This window comes from Phoca vitulina, unplaced genomic scaffold (genome assembly GCF_004348235.1).
Source record: "Phoca vitulina isolate PV1807 unplaced genomic scaffold, GSC_HSeal_1.0 scaffold3, whole genome shotgun sequence".
NCBI classification, from domain to species: domain Eukaryota; kingdom Metazoa; phylum Chordata; class Mammalia; order Carnivora; family Phocidae; genus Phoca; species Phoca vitulina.
Window position 1 is genome coordinate 58,471,184 of NW_022589706.1, and position 17,312 is coordinate 58,488,495.

Below are 17,312 nucleotides of genomic sequence, written 5' to 3' on the forward strand. Positions count from 1 at the left end.
CATTTATTCTTAAGTGTTATATAATGGGGGCCCCTGGGTGGCTCAGTTGGTTAAGCACCTGCCTTTGGCTCAGGTCATGATCCTGGGGTCCTTTGAGCCCCGCATCGGTTTCCCTGCTCAGCGGGGAGTCTGCTTCCCCCTCTCCCTCTGCCTACTGCTTCCCCGGCTTGTGACCTCTCTCTGTCAAATAAATAAATAATATCTTTAAGTATTATATAATGTAAACATCAACCTGTCCAGATCATGATTATATACCAACTCCAAGCCTCATGCCTGGCAGGTAAAAATTTTTAAGAATAAGTAAATCAAACAGCATTTATTTTAACTATATACAGTGTCTATCACTCATGACTGGACTTTGTTATGAGAAAGTTCCCTTTTTCACATGTAAGGGTAAGGTGACAGGTTTAGAAGTTAAAGTTTCTAAATTGACAGTAGCTCACTGATCCTTGAAATTCTTAGGGTGTTAGAAAGTCCTGTATTTAAATAGTCTTTTAAAACTACTTTTTAGGGGCGCCTGGGTGGCTCAGTCGGTTAAGCGGCTGCCTTCAACTCTGGTCATGATCCCAGGCTCCTGGGATCGAGCACCGCATTGGGCTCCCTGCTCAGCAGAGAGCCTACTTCTCCCTCTCCCTCTGCCTGCCTCTCTGCCTACTTGTCTCTCTATCTCTCTGTCAAATAAATACATAAAATCTTAAAAAAAAACAACAACAACTACTTTTTAGTGGCTGCTTAGTATTAGCATTAATGTGTATTAGGAAGTGTAATAATTGTTTTTGTTGACTTTTCATGTTAATTTTCACACATTCAAAAGAGTAAAGAATAGCATAATGAACCCCCCAAGTTCCAACCTGAAACCCCCCATTGCCAACTTCAACAATTTTCATCTGTTGCCATTCTTATTTTATACATTTCTCGCTCCCCAACTTTTTCCCCCTCTTTTGCTGGAATATTTTAAAGTAGATCTGAGACCTCATATTCTTTCACCTCTAATTATTTCAGTAAGTATCTCTAACAGATAAGGACGTAAAAAAATACAATACCATTTCGCTCACCAAGCAAAATCACTGACAATTCCATAGGCGGTGCTCACAAATTTTCTTGGCTGTCTCAAAATGTCTTGTATTTGATTAGGTTAAATCAGGACCCAAACAATGTCCACAATGGTTGCATTTGGCTAATATACCTCTAAAGTTTATTTTAATAAACTTCCTCCCTTTTTAAAAATGACATTTATTTGTTTGTTTGTTGAAGAAATCAGGTCATTTGTTCTGTAGAAATTCTCATCTAAAGCCTCGTTTGGATTCAAGATTAATTTCACACACAGACATACAATTTTCTTTTGGCAAGGATATTTCTAGGTGTTACTGTGCACTTCGTATTGCATTAGGAGGCACGTGACATTTGTCTCCCTTTTGGTGATGTTACTCTTGCCCAGTGACTTCAAGTGTTGTCAATCTGATCCATAATTATGAAGTGCTTCAATTTTCATCTAGTAATTATTAGCCACTGATAACAGTTGGCTAAATCTATGATTTCATCAGGGGTTGCAAAATAGTGATCTTAAAGTTCTATCATTCTTTTCCATTTATTAGCTGTAATTCTATAAAGAAAAAAATTCTTTCACCAACTATATGGATACCCTAAAATACAATTCACACTAAAAAAGTTGGATAAATGCAGGTTTCTTTTACTGAATTTAATCCACTTTTAGCATATGAGTGGGAGTCCTATTAACTTCCACTAGTGAGCAATGAGTTTCCTCCAACCCACTCAACACTCCTCGGCAAGGTCACCAGTGGTCCAGCAGGACTAGAATGGGATAAGATGGGATTGGGCACGTCAATGTATGGTGCAGGGATTTAGGGTAGGAAGGGACTGGATCAGGACAAAATACCTTAAACAGGTTCTAGGAGGTAGAATCTGAATCTTCTGAGCTGTTCTGGACATCGGTGCTCTCCGCAGACTCGCTGGGTTCCTTGCTGTCACTGCCACTATCATCAGCGGCGGGGTTCTTCTCCTCCTGACCATCCACTTTGGAACTAGGAAGTGTGCTTCCCTGGGTTTCCTGGTTTTCCCTGGAGCCCAGCACCACATACCCGCCCTTCTTCAGCTCCAGCTGCCTTCTCAGCTCATCTGCCATCTGTGAGAGATCCCGCTTCATAGCATAAGCATCTTCCCCATCTGCATAGTATTTGGGTTCCACCTCACTAACCTGAAAGTTGAGGGTGTCAGAATAGAGGTGCAAAGCTGCTCGGTTACTCTTCCTGACGTGCAGGGACATGTACTTGGCGTTAAAGTTCTCTATCATGGCCCGGGAGGCCTGGTCCATCAGCTTCTGGGCCAGGCCGAGGCGCCGGTGTGAACGCTTCACCGCCAGTGAGGTGATATGTCCATGGGGGACGTCATCTGGGTCCTCCTCCATTTTGGCCAGGACGTAGCCCACGATCTTCCCGTCCTCGTCCTCAGCAATGTAAGAAAGCTGCGGCCAGGAAAGGCCGTGGTAGAAATAGTATTTCATCTGGTAGTTCTCAGGAAGGCAGAGAAGGTTGCAGTGCTGCATGTTAATCAGGTCATCTGGCCGAGCATTGCGGATGTTCATAATGGCGGTGGGTAGCAAATGGGGTTCGGATGGTGATGACCGGGAAGGAGGCTGCCACCAAGCACAAGAGTCACTTCTTGCCTGGAGAACTTGGTCCAAGGGGCCGAAGTCGTGAGGCCAGACGCTCTGGACGCGGGAAGGTGGGACGACCAGGAGGCGGAAGGGGCGGTGCTAAGATGCGGCTTTCGGAAGTGCGCCACCTACTCCCAGCCAATGAGGTTTTCATGTTATTGTGTGGGTGCGCGCGCAAGGTTTAGGGGGTGGGGACATGGAGTTCATTATGATCTCCTTGGTTTTAAAGGTACTGTTTCGTCTGTTGCTGTCACTATTCTTTTGTTTCAATTCTAACTTCTTAATTTGGATACATCTGGGTAAACTTTGGCGAACTGAATGAACCCATATAACCAGAATGTAGACCAAGAATCAGAATATTGCACACACCCCAGGAATACCCACTCAGATCCCCTTCGAGTACCCATCACCTAGATTTCTCTGGTTACTCCAGTAACCATCACCCAGATTTCTAACAGTCTCTGTATAAATGGAATCATGGTGCATACACTCTTTCTCTGTTGAGGTTTTTCCCACTTTATTCGTTTCAGCTACCTTGTGTGTAGTTGGGAGTTCCTCATTTTCTTTCCTGTTTGATATTCTATTGCCTGAATATGTCACAATTTATTCATCCATTCTACTGTGGTGGTTTGTATTATTTCCAGTTTGGGAATACAGTGAGTAGTGTAGCTAAATGTTCTAGAACATGCCTTTTGTAGAAACATGCATATTTACCCAGGATTAGAATTATATAATATCAGAAGATATTATGATGTTCAACTTTTATAAATACTTTCAAGCAGTTTTCCAAAGTGGTTGCTCTGTGACCGAACCCAAATCTGTCTGACCCATGTGCAGCAAAGCCAATCGCTGAGACATCAGGTATGCAGCAAGGAAAGTTTATTGGAGAAGCTGCTGAATAAGGAGATGGGAGGACAATCCTCAAATTTGCCTCCCCAGGGAGGAAAGAACAAGTTTTTTATAATCAGGGATTAAGATTTATGCATATTGATGAAAAGGGCAAGGAAACAGGAGGAAAGATGGAACATGTGCATTGAACAAACATATATGTAACATATCTCATATTCACTTTGGGCCTGGAGACAACATCAGAAGGAGGCTAAATTCAGCTCCTGAGATCATAAGGTTATCTTAAGACAAGGAGAAGGGGCTATGGCCATGCTCTAAGAGCAGCTGTAAACTAGATGATTCTTGGGCTTGTTATTTCAGGTAAGAAATGCAGGGCCTTGCTTGTTCCTAGGCTGGACCCAGTTGACCTTGAGTCCAGGCTTCCTGAGACAGCTAGTGGATTTGTTAGTGGAGTCTGAAAAGACACAATACCTGATTAGGGAGAAACGGTTCTCTGAAAAACAAGCTTTAAACTTTCTGCTGGTTTCAACCTTGTCAACCCAGTGGGGCATGGTTTTAGTTCCACATTCTCATCAGCATTTGGTATTTCCCCTCTTTTTCATTTTATCCGTTCTTGTGTGTAGGTAGTGGTTTTATTTGGCATTTCCCTAATGACTAAAGAAGTTGAACACTTTTTTTACATCCTTCTTAGCCATTCTCTGTTCTTTTTTGTGAAATGGTTATTTAAGTCTTTTGTTCATGTTTCTATTAGGTGTATGTCTTTATCTCATTAATGTTTAATAGTTTTTTTATGTTAAATTCCAGTTAGTTAACATACAGTATTATATTAGTCTCAGGTGTACAATATAGTGATTTAACTATTCCATACAACACCCTGTGCTCATCACAAGTGCTCTCTTAATCCTCAACACCTATTTAACCCATCCCCCCACTGACCTCCTCTCTGCTAACCATCAGTTTGTTCTCTATAGTTGAGTCTGTTTCTTGGTTTGCCTCTATTTTTTTTTTTTTTTTGCTCATTTGTTTTGTTTCTTAAATGCCACATATGAATGAAAATCATATGATGTTTATCTTTCTCTGACTGACTTATTTCACTTAGTATTACACTCTCTATCTCCATCCATGTTGTTGCGAGATTTCATTCTTTTTTTATGTCTGAATAATATCCCATTGTGTATATATACCACATCTTCTTTATCCAATCTGTCAATGGATACTTGGGCTGCTACCATAATTTGGCTATTATAAATAATGCCGCTATAAACAAAGGGATGCGGGGTGCCTGGGTGATGCAGTTGGTTAAGCAGCCAACTCTTGGTTTTGGCTCAGGGTGATCTCATGGTCCTGAAATCGAACACTGCATCAGGCTCTGTGCTCAGCACAGAGTCTGCTCGAGATTCTCTCTCCTTCTGCCCCTCCCACTCGTGCTCTCTCTCTCAAATAAATAACTCTTTAAAAACAAAAACAAACATAGGGGTGCATGTATACCTTTGAATTAATGTTTTTATATTTTTGGGGTAAATACCCAGTAGATCAATTACTGGTAGTTCTATTTTTAATTTTTTGAGGAACCTCCATGCTGTTTTCCACAGTGGCTGCCCCAGTTTGCATCCCCATATCTTCACCAACACTTGCTATTATGTTTAATAGTTTTTAAAAATATATATTCTGGATAAGAATCCTTTGTCGGATACATTATGGTGAATAGCATCCTACTCTAATTGTTGATTTTTCACTCTCTTAATTGTGATTTTTGATACCAAGTGGGAATTTTAATATAGTCCATTTTGTCCAGTTTTTAGATTTTATGGTTAGTGCTTTTTGTGTCCTGTTTAAGAAATCTTTGCCTATTCTAAGGCCACAGAGATGTTCTTCTATGTTTTCTTCTGAAAGCCTTACTGTTTTTACATTTTATATTTAGATATGCAGTCCATTGGAATTTATTTTTGTGTAATTTGTAAGGTAGAGATTCAGCTATTTTTTGCTGTATGGATATTCTGTTCATCTAACACAATTTTTGGGGAAAAAAATCATACTTCCTCCACTGGATTGCATTGTTGCCCTTGTCATAATGTAACTGAACCCAAGTTCATCTGCTAGATGCACAGCAAAGACATCATTGCGACATTGAGCTATGTACTAGGGAAAGGGTTTATTTGAGAGGCAGACAAATAAGGAGATAGGAGAGCAAGCCTCAAATCTGGCTCTCTGGAGGAGCAGGAGGAGGAGAATCTGGAAAATTTAAAGGCAAATGAAAAGGTCTGAGTAAAAGTTGCATCTGGTTTAGCAGTCTGCAACTGAGATTAGTCCCTTAACCTTTTGGTTACTGGTTTCAATAAATCCTAAATTGCATTTCTAGATACATTAAGAAATTTTTATGCCATCCTGATAAAGCAAGATTTGGGGTATTTCTTTGATAGTGTAAAGAAGTCACATTTTATTAGCACCACTTATACATAAGCTGGCTATAAGCCCTAGAATTATCTATATATTTTGTACAACTTCCCTTTCCAATTTTCTAGCATATCATTACTTGGGGACTCAAACACCAAAGTTTATTCCGTTGTAATTTGGTCTCTTTTCTTATATCATTAGCCAGGTCCTACTTATATCTAACTCATCTGCAATATGTATGTGGCATTTCTTCCAATGAAGGTATACAGGTCTTTCCTAGAGCCATGTGATTTGTGAAACATAGCTTGAGTAGCAACTATTTTGGTTGTAATTTAGCAGTTAGCTCTGTTTTTACTAAAAAGTTTTTAAGATTTAAGATAAGATTTTAGTTTCTTGATGTTTTGATCAACTCTATACATTATTTCCCAGTATTATTCCCATCCAGAAATTTCTGTTTTATGTTATACCTCATTCTGTGGACAGGGATATGTGCCTTGAGATGATATAGCTCTAAAAACAATCCAGAAGACTCAGTTGGTTGATTGTTTTATAATAGGTTCTTCTGAAAAGGGCATGAACTACCAAAATGTGAGTACATTGTGTTCTTCTATAGGAACATTGTGTCTTTACGGGACTTCCTAAAATATAAGCTTGACAAGTGGGTTAAGTGTGACAAAATCGACCAACTCACACAGAATTAAACTCACACATAAATTATTTATCTATCATTGGTACTGTCATCTCTTTTGTTTATTCTGCTCATTCCATGGGCCAGGAAAGCAAAATGAAGAAGACCCTTGAACTCATACCTTTGGGAAGAAGAGGCACCTTATTAATGAGTAGGTCTTGTGTGTTTGATTGATTCTGTTTAATCCTGAATCTGAGGCCTAATCTTAGAGTAAGGCAATAACAAAAAGAGTCTTCAGAGGCAACTAGTTGGACACAGAAAGGGGAAATAGCTGTTACTTTGGTTGCGGTTTGAACAAAGCATTTCCATGCCTGAGTTGTTTGGAGAGCAACACAGCTTATAACAGCTATATTATAAAGGAATTGTGTGACATATAATAGATCATCAGTGAATGAACAAATAAGTATTTTTTATACTTACTGAGGTGATAAACTCCCATTGTTTCTTCCACTGTCCACGATCATAAACAACACCAAAGATTATAGATTCAGTCATATGGGTGAGCAAGAATCAATAGCAAAGAAAAATGTTCTACTTTCTCATGTTACTACATATTCCAAACCCACCTTTTTTCTGGCTAGTGACAGTGTATATCTACATAAGATATGAGATTAACAATTTTGAAAAAAAAGTTTTTGAAGTTAGCATTGAGTTCGTGGGCAATGGGCAGTGGCCATAAGACAGTCATGAAACTCCCCTTGCATTGAAGCAGAAGCAAAGAGGCTGGGTTCAATATAAGCCCAGCTTTCTCTGTTGGCAAAGAAAAATAAAATATTTTTTTTAGACTGGCATTAGAATGTGATTGTGTCTTTAGGAATTCTGTGACTATGTGGGGAATAGCCCGAGTCAGAGAGGTGCTTTAGACCAAAGTAGAGGAAGCCTCAATCAGAATAGCAGCTGCAGACAAGAACCGAGTCAGGGCAGAACTGACTCGCATTAAGCAATGGGCCATTCTTTGTCTTCATGAATCTGTGTTCACACTTAAACTGGTCTCTTTTTCCTCGTAGCACAAAAACATATGGGCTTATGATTACCAAGAAGATTTCAGGCTGAGATTCTCTACAAGGTGTTTGTTGTTGGTGGTTTAAAGGAAAACAAAGCCTCTTTGGCTTCTTGTGACGAAGGTCATGGATCTGGAAGGTTAGTTTAAATTGGATGCAATAAAAACTTTGGATTAGAAGCTATGCTATGAAATATGCTATGTATGCAACAGCTAGCTGTACCAAGAGGGTAAACATTTGTGAAATTTGATACTGGTTTTTATCCCAGAAGATGACCTCACTCCTGGCAGTGTAGGTATGTAGTGTCCCAAGTAATCAATCTGAGATAGGCATCACCATATAGTTTTAGAGTCTTTGTAACACAGAAGGTCTACACAAGCAGTAAGATTTAGGTATCACATCCTCCAGTAAGAGAGTGGCTAACAAGTTCATCAATGTCTTGTGTAGAGTTTCCAGTATACAAAATGTTATCTGAATCCCTTTCCAAATGTGGAGAACAAAAAAAATCTTTCATTACAGCCTCAAGGAATTTGGGTCAATGTGAATTGCAGATCTGTATGACTCGGGTTGTACTGGGAAAGAAAACAAGTTACAACAAAGATCCACTGCTGTAAATATTCGGTAGTATGTAGGAAGCAGGATAGCAAGGGGACAGGGTTTGGAATGACAGAAAAAGGAGTTAATGCTGTAGCATGTACTGCTTAAAGACCTTTAAAATTGTGAATATCTCTGCTAGGTTTCTTGCATTTCCAAGTGGATAGAAATGTGAGGGGTTATTTTCATGCATTTTCTTGAAGTAAGCAGATGATTCAGCATTATAACTGATACAGAGGGTGGTATATAAGCAATCATTGTAAGATTATTTTGTGTTTGGGAAAGCTTCAGAGAGACATAGCATTTGCTTTGATTTTTCCTATATTTTCAGATTCGGTTCAAAGATCCTCTCTTCTGTGCAGTGTTCTTTGACTCCTTTTCCCGTGGGAAAACGAATTATTTCCTTATTTGTGTGCTCCTCTCTATGTATCTATCTATGTAGTATGTATATTATTTACTTTATTCTTAATTCCTATCCTATATTTTTTGAGGACATGACCCAGTCTGATAAAAAGATTTGCTTTTCTAGGGACTAGCAAATTGTGTACCACATAGTAGGTCTTGAGTGAATGCTTATATAATGAATATGTAATTGGAGGTATAAATATATTGACAGGCTAAGTAAATCCTTTCTTTATACAGTCCAAATAAATTGTATGATTATAGTACATATTTTTGTGTAATGATATCCATTATTGTTGCTTAAAGTGTATAATGAGAAAATATAATGGTACTTATGCTACATCACTTTCTACATTTTGCCTGATTTTCACTAACCAACTGCATTATGTACCAAGTGCTACAATGTCTAGGCTACTCAGAGATTTGCAGATGATTTTTATTATATAAAAGAAAAGTAAATTGAACATAATTTAGCAATCAGTTTGCAGCTTTGAATTTCTCTCTTATGCCTTGGGAAATGGGTTGGTCATTGTCTGTTTACTAATATTCATTTTTGACCCTTCACCCACAAAATGTTTTTCAGACTTAACTTGCCAAGTGGCTTTTAGATAAATTTGGTATATGCAAGGCCTGGTGTTGAAGTGGAGATGGGAGAGAAGAAGGATGAGAGAAGCCAGGATATTTCTCCTCTACTAGCTTATCGTTGGGTGGCATCTTCCTGCAATGGCTGATGTCCTCTGTGGTTTTTTATTTTCCTCACTAGACAGCCTTTGCTGAGTTCTAGTGTTCCCCACCAGTCATGGTGTCCAGTCTCTGATAATAAGATTTTTCCCCTTTGTCCTTCAAGTGCCAGAAGTGGTAGTACCTTCTTGCAATTGCTTCACCATCCCCTACTGGCTTCTCAGCAATTCCATCACTTATTACTTATGTATTAAATTTCCTCAAATTAACTTACCGATAGTAATTGCCTGGCTGTTCCCTGACTGAGAGGAATGATAGTAATTGACTATATATATATATTTTTTAAAGATTTTATTTATTTATTTGACAGAGAGAGACACAGCGAGAGAGGGAACACAAGCAGGGGGAGTGGGAGAGGGAGAAGCAGGCTTCCTGCAGAGGAGGGAGCCCGATGTGGGGCTCGATCCCAGAACCCTGGGATCATGACCTGAGCCAAAGGCAGACGCTTAACGACTGAGCCACCCAGGCGCCCCTGACTATATTTTTAATGTAAACTTAAATTGTATATGATTTTCCCAGACTGACATGTAGAACGTAAATACTCCAGCCACTAAGGAATGATAATAAGGCAAAATATTTAGAGACAGTCGTGGATTCACTGTTTTCAGAAAGGAAGGGAGAACCTCTTTAAATTTACAGACTCACTACTAGCAAAGGCACCAGAAACCTGTTTCATCAGCTCCATACTCTTTCCGCGTAAGTGTCTTAGTTGGTACTCGGTGCCAGTGAGAATTCAGGCACCGCAAGGCCTTTGGAGATTGCCAGAAGTCCCTTGTAATTAGTATTGTGTCCACAGCAGTTTGGATGCAAGCTCATAAACATTATTGCATGGAAATAGATGAGGGAGTGAAGAGTGAGAAGAGAGAAGGAGTGATGAGCAGGGACAAGCTGATGCATCTGAAGAGAAGAGGTGGCTTTAGGAAATCATGCTGGGCATTGTGAGGAGAAACTTCACTTCTATTCCTGTTCAGTCATTTATTTAGCTGTGATGTTGGGCAGGCCACTTCACTTTTCTGAGCTTTCTCTTTTCTCCTCTACAGGATGGAAATCTATATATCAACCCTGCTACTTTGTTTTGAGAATGAAGTGGGATAATGTGTATTAGAGCTTCATGCAAAGATTATTATTATTATCAAATGTATTTTTTCTATGGACGAAGTTAACTTGAAACCCCGAAGGGGCTGACTGGTAGGTATAGTTGATAAGAAAAACTGGGGGCAAAGGCAATACAGCAGGTGCAGAATAGCAGAAATTATGAATGGGTTCCAAAATAATTAGATTAAGAAAAGTAGTCCTGGGGTGCTTAGGTGGCTTAGTCAGTTAAGCGTCTGACTTTGCCTCAGGTCATGATCTTGGGATCCTGGGATCCTTCCCTGAGTTGGGCTCCCTGCTCAGTGGGGAGTCTGCTTGTCACTCTCCTCCAGCCCCCTCCCCCACTCATTCTCTCTCTCAAATAAATAAATAAAATCTTTAAAAAAATAAAAAAATAAAAGTAGTCCTGGAATGACAAAAAGGCAAGAGAATAATAGTCTTTTGAAATAGTATCCTTTTGAAAGGATACAAGAAGAGAAAACGGATTTATCTCACATTTTTTCATTAAATCTTGTAAGTTTTTCCATTGCTAATTATACAACCAGCCTTTTATTCCATGATCCCTTTGGAGCATTGGATGCAACCAAATGCTCTCATCTCTATTTTGAAGTAGGAAGTAGAGTGATTAAGTATGAGAAATGAAACCACTTGAGAAATTAGTCATAGATTTTAGAGAGAATTTAGGATGCTGAACTCCTACATAAATTGCTTTTGGTTTCCTGGTGTACAACTGGTTGCCAACATTTATAAATGTTGTTCCTTTATAATCTCCATGCTGCAAGGTCCTGTGCCCCTTGAAAATAGTTGACTTAATTATTATTATTCTGGGAACATATGCCAAAATCCAGCTGTTTAAAGTGAATTCTTTCTCAAACTCAGGGAGCTAATAAACCTTCTCAGTGATGGTATATGGGAAAAATTCAGTTTTATTTTTCTAGTGTTTCTTTCAAGAAGAAATTTTGTTTAACTACCATGTCAAATATAGTGTTATTGTTCAGTTGAACGACATATCTTGAATCTTCTCTGGTTCTAAAACTCTGTGACTGTTAGTCTAGCACAGATGAATTTTATTGTTGGAGTGAGCTCCTGGGAGTCAAAGAGGACAGGGATGATGAGGTGTCATAATACTTAAATATTAAGTTGGAATTCACTAAATGAAAATCATTTCCTCTAACCTAACAGCAAATGATTATTAAAACTTTTTTATGCTAAAAGGGGAAAATTGGTGGATTCTCTTTTCCTTATTGTTAGTGATTATTTTTTATAGTAAATCAATCATTCGCTCTTTTTTAAGCCACAGCAATAACATGTATGTACAGTACCACCCTGTTTATTCCCATTCCTATTCCAGGCTAGAATTAGTTTGCAAATTAGAATGTGTTAAAAGTGCCCAGTAATTTAGAGATACACAGTGATCCTTGCTAGCTGGTTGTGAGAATTAAGCTTTGTGAAATCTGAATTAGCATCACTTTGTTATAAGTGATGAGAGTTCAAGAAACATTCGGTACATCTAAACAAAGTCTTATTGCAAGGTGTTCCTGACACACATCTAGGTCAGATAACGTACTTACCCACAGTGGTCATCAGATTCAAAACTACTATTAAGGAAGTAGAATTCGATTTGGAAACTTAGTGTAAAAACAGAGAACTAGGGGCGCCTGGGTGGCGTTAAGTGTCTGCCTTCGGCTTAGGTCATGATCCTGGAGTTCTGGGATCGAGCCCCCTATCAGTCTCCCTGCTCAGCAGGGAGTCTGCTTCTCCTCCCTCTATCCCTCCCCCCACTCCTGCTCTCTCCCTCACTCTCTCTCTCTCTCTCTCTCGCTCACTCTCTCTCTCTCTCAAATAAATAAATAAAATCTTTAAAAAAATAAAAAATAAAAGCAGAGAACTGGCTGGCCTTTTAAGATTTCATCAGGAAGATTCACGAGCTCAAGTGTCATGGAATTTCTCAGGGCCCTTCCTAAGATAATTCCCCTCATTCACCATTCAAGATGTATAAGCAGAACAGTTCAATATTGTGAACATAGGTTGTGTGTTTCAACTGAATAAATAATTCATCCACAGTCATGTTGCCAGTTAAACACTGGTTTATGATTCACACTCTAATTAATCCAAAAAATGTGAAGCATATTTTAAAATTTTTCTCTCCCTGTTTTCAGCCTCTGTGCCTTTCTCTTTCTCTTTTTCTCTCTCCCCGTTATTAGTGCTTGGGTTTTCTCTTGGCTTCACTTTCCCAACACAGCACAGATTGAACATGCAAAGCATACAACACAGAAGAAGAAAGATGACACCTGGGTCACCAGTCTCCTGGCTCACTTTGCTAATCTGCCTCAACTGCCATCAATAATTAAGGTGAAGGGATGACTACTACCGGGGCTGCTACTACTGTTACCGTATTTCAATGCACTTGGAGAGCCATACATAATTTTTTTCCACTTGATGAACTTATTACTTGATTTCTAATCTAGGAAGACAAGAAATTAACTTTCTAGAGTTTGGGGACTTTTTTTGGTAACAGGATTATATACTCTTAATGGTAAATCTTCCATATATCAAAGACCATGTATAACATATATGCAGAATTTTAAAAATAATAAACCCCTACACACTCACCACTGAGCCTCAGAAGGAGGCTAGTGACAATATCTCTGAAGCCACTTTTATAACCCTCTCAAATATCTTCCTCCACCAAAGGTAATCTCAGTCTTGACATTGTATATTAACTATTTCTCATTGATACGTGTCTCTAAATGCTGTATCATTTAATTTTTCCTGTTTTAATAATTATATAAATTGAGTCATAGTGTGTATACTTTTATGATTTGCATGGTTTTGCTCAATAGGTTTTTGAGATCCATTCATGTTGGTATAGTTTATTTAAGAATTTTGTCAGGGTTTAGCCCATTTTATGACTATAATGAAATAATTCATTAATTCATTTGCCACTCATAGACAGGTGGGTTATTCTTGGCTTCATTTTGTTTTTGTTTTTTGTTTTCTGTTTTTTGTTTTGCCATTACAAATTGTTGTTTTTCTATTGCTGCATAACAACTTACCACAAACTTAGAGGCTTAAAACATCACAAATTAGTTATTTTATAGTTTTGTGGGTCAGGAGTCTGGGCACAGCATGGCTTTCTTTACTGAGGATCTCATAAGGCCAAAATAAAGATGTTGGTCAGAGTCTCTTCAGAGGCTCAGGGCCCTCTTCCAAGCCGTTGGTGGAATTTAGTTTTTTGTAGTGTTAGACTGAGGTCTCTACTTTCTTCCTGCCTGCCAACTGCAGACTTTCTCAGTTTCAGGGGCCACTGACCTTTCCCTGGAATATGAACTATTCAGCAACATGGCAGTTTGCTTATTCAAAGCCAGCAAAAGAAATATGTTTAGCTTTGAATGTCTTCTTCTTTTCATGGTCCCCTGATTAGGTCAGGCTCACCAAGAGTGGTATTTCTTTTGATTAACTCAAAGTCAACTAATCACAGATCTTAATTACTTCCACAAAATCTTTTCTGCCACAGAATCTAAAATAATCATGGAGGCGATATCTCATCAGGTTTACAAGTCCTGCTCACACTCAAGGTGAGGGCATTTTACAGGGTATATATACTAGAGGGTAGAAATCTTAGGGGCCATTTTAGAATTCTGCTTACCACATTAACATTTCTATAAATAAATATTTTTGGATATGTCTTTTGTTTATTTTTTTTTTTGCAATTTCAGGAATTCTTTTTATGTTTTCCAACTCAGTACTGTTTGGCTGAATTTTTTCAAATGGTTGTACCATTCATAGCCATCATTAAGATAAAAGAGTTTCTCTTGTATACATCCTCACCATAACTAGAATTTGTATTTCAATTAATTTTTATAATTTCTTTTTTTTTTTAAACAGTGAGAGAAGAAACACAAGCAGGGGGAGTGGGAGAGGGAGAAGCAGACCTCCCGCTGAGCAGGGAGCCTGATGCGGAACTCGATCCTGGGATTCCAGGATCATGACCTGAGCCACCCAGGCACCCCAATTTCTATAATTTCTTCATTGAAGTTTTATTCATTGTTTATTAGACTTATTCCTAGATTTTTTACTTTTTTTTTTTTTAAAAGATTTTATTTATTTGACATAGAGAGATAGAGACAGTGAGAGAGGGAACACAAGCAGGGGGAGTGGGAGAGGGAGAAGCAGGCTTCCCACGGAGCAGGGATCCTGATGCGGGCTGGATCCCAGGACCCTGGGATCATGACCTGAGCCGAAGGCAGACGCTTAACGACTGAGCCACCCAGGCGCCCCAAGATTTTTTACTTTTTATTGGTATTGTAAGTTTTAAGTTTACTAAATATTTCTGAAAACTTTTGTATATTAATCTTACATTTGGTGAACTCACTAAATTATCTTATTATTTTTAGTAATTTATTTGTAGGTTTTTGTTTTTCTTTCTTTTTTTTTCTTTTTGGATTTTCTATGTGGGAAAATGCATCATTTAATTAATAATGACAACTTTTTCCCCTTTTCTACTCTTATATTTGATATTGCCTTTTTATGTCTTATTGAGCTGGCTAGGTCCTTCAGTACAATATTGAGTAGAAGTAGTAATAAGCATTATCTTTAACCACTTTCTGACTTCAGGGGTGAAGTTTTTAATGTTTAGCTGTTGAATATAGAGCTTACTATATGTTCTGAGCAGATATCCTTTATCAGGTTCTTGTCCCTGGCTTCACAAATTGATGTAAAATTTCAAAGAAATTCTAACGAAACCTCACTAGGGACTTTGGGAAACTTTACAAGATGATTTTTATTTATTTATTTATTTTTTTATTTTTTATTTTTTTTATTTATTTATTTGAGAGAGAGAATGAGATAGAGAGAGAGAGCATGAGAGGGGGGAGGGTCAGAGGGAGAAGCAGACTCCCTGCTGAGCGGGGAGCCCGATGTGGGACTCGATCCAGGGACTCCAGGATCATGACCTGAGCCGAAGGCAGTCGCTTAACCAACTGAGCCACCCAGGCGCCCCGTACAAGATGATTTTTAAATGTATATGAAAAAAATGTATATCAAAGAGCAAAGGGCTTATAATAACCAAGATACCACTGAAGAAAAAGAAAAATATGTAGGGACATGATCTACCAGATGTCAAAATTTGCTGTCAATGATAAAGATGGTCATTTCATAATGATAAAAGATTCAACAGGACAGAACAATTTGAAAGATTTTTGACTTAGTAAGAGAGCTTCAAAACACATGAAGTAAAAACTGATAGAACTGAAATAGACAAATCTTAAATTATAGCCAGAAATTTCAATATTTTGCTCTCAATAACTGATAGAACAAGCAGACAGCAGATCAGTAAGTATACAGAACACTTAAACAATGCTATCAACTAATTTTACCTAATTGAATTTATAGAACAGCAGAAGCTACAGTGCACATGACAAAGTTACCAATATAGAACATATTCTGGGCCATAAAACAAGTCAATAAATTTAAAAGGATTTAAATCATACAATGTATGTGCTCTGACCATAATGGAATTAAATTAGAAATGAGTAACAGAAGATAATAGAAAATACCCAAGTACTTGGAGACTATGCAGTGTATTTCTAAATATCCTGGAGGGTCAAAGAAGAAATCACAAAGGCAATTAGATAGTATTTTGAACTGAATATGGTAAAACTTAAAAAAATAGACATGTCAATGATATTTGTCATGTTAACATTGTTAAATTGGGTGGTGGGTTCATAGGTGTTTTCTTTGTTATTCTGCTTTATAGCTTTCATATATATTATATATATACTTCAGTTCATATCAAAAATATACAATTAAAAGAAAATGGAAATCTGTCTAAAATAAACCCATGGAAAATACTCCCTTAAGAAAGACTATGTAGGCATAATTCAAAGTGGATTTGGGCTAGATATATTCTGATAGATTTCAGGCTTTAAATAAAATGGGACATTAAATCTTAGACTACAATACATGAAATCACTTGGTTAATTGTTGCTGTTTTTACTTCTAAGAACATTTGACCTTGAATAACACTTAAGAACATACCACATCCCATGCTTGTTGCAAGTTCAGGTTCTCTGTAGTCTTTGTCAGAGAATAGAAATGAACATATGTGCTCCATGCAGTTGCTTGTATCATTAGGCATAAAAAAAAAATCCACAGCATCTGCAATTTCTTGTTTTAATTGGATCGTGAAGCAATAGCTACAGCTGAGCCATTTATTGCTTCTGTAAACCAGAGCCAATAGAGGGAAGATGTTTGTCCTAACGTTACTTTTGAAAGGTGAATATAGTGGCAACAGCATAGATGGGACGACTCAGAGTGAGCAACTTAGACTGACCTCTGGTGTAATAGAAACAACTGAACAGAGGCAGCATGGTCATCGTCTAGGAGCAAGGGACTGGGGACGGGCGATAGAAATGTACTTGTGACATAAAAGCAGGAAAGACCCAGATTTTACTAGAGGTACCAACCAAAGGATAAAAATCAGTAAAATGTCAACTTCTAATTCAGTTTTTATCTTAATAAAATGAGTAAATACTTTCATTCTTAAATCATTTTTTATTTTTTGAAGATTTTATTTATTTATTTGAGAGAGAGGGAGCGCGAGTGTGCGCATGCACATGCACACACGTGGGGAGGAGCGGCAGAGGGAGAGAAAAAGAGATAATCCCAAGGAGACTCCTTGCTAAGCATGGAGCCTCATGTGGGTCTCAATCCCATTAGGCTGAAATCATGACCGGAGCCAAAATCAAGAGTTGGAGGCTTAACCAACTGAGCCATCCAGGTGCTCCAAGTGATATTTTAATTTAATATGAAATATTTTTTTGGAATTGTGGGTGTGTGTGCAGAAAATTTTCCTGAGATATGCTCCTTAATATAA

General features: G+C 38.1%; 1 protein-coding gene and 1 long non-coding RNA gene across 2 annotated transcripts; one reads left to right on the top strand and one right to left on the bottom strand.

Annotated features, from left to right (window-relative positions):
- Positions 1–1,700: 1,700 nt before the first annotated feature.
- NAA11 (N-alpha-acetyltransferase 11, NatA catalytic subunit) lies at positions 1,701–2,770 on the bottom strand. Its single transcript, XM_032400615.1, has one exon. The coding sequence runs from the start codon at positions 2,600–2,602 to the stop codon at positions 1,910–1,912; it is 693 nt and encodes a 230-aa protein (XP_032256506.1). The 5' UTR covers positions 2,603–2,770; the 3' UTR covers positions 1,701–1,909.
- Positions 2,771–5,453: 2,683 nt separating this feature from the next.
- LOC116630076 lies at positions 5,454–14,073 on the top strand. The gene is made up of 3 exons (XR_004298875.1): positions 5,454–7,745; positions 12,640–12,787; positions 13,953–14,073. It is a non-coding gene; the product is annotated as an uncharacterized LOC116630076 (long non-coding RNA).
- Positions 14,074–17,312: the final 3,239 nt, after the last annotated feature.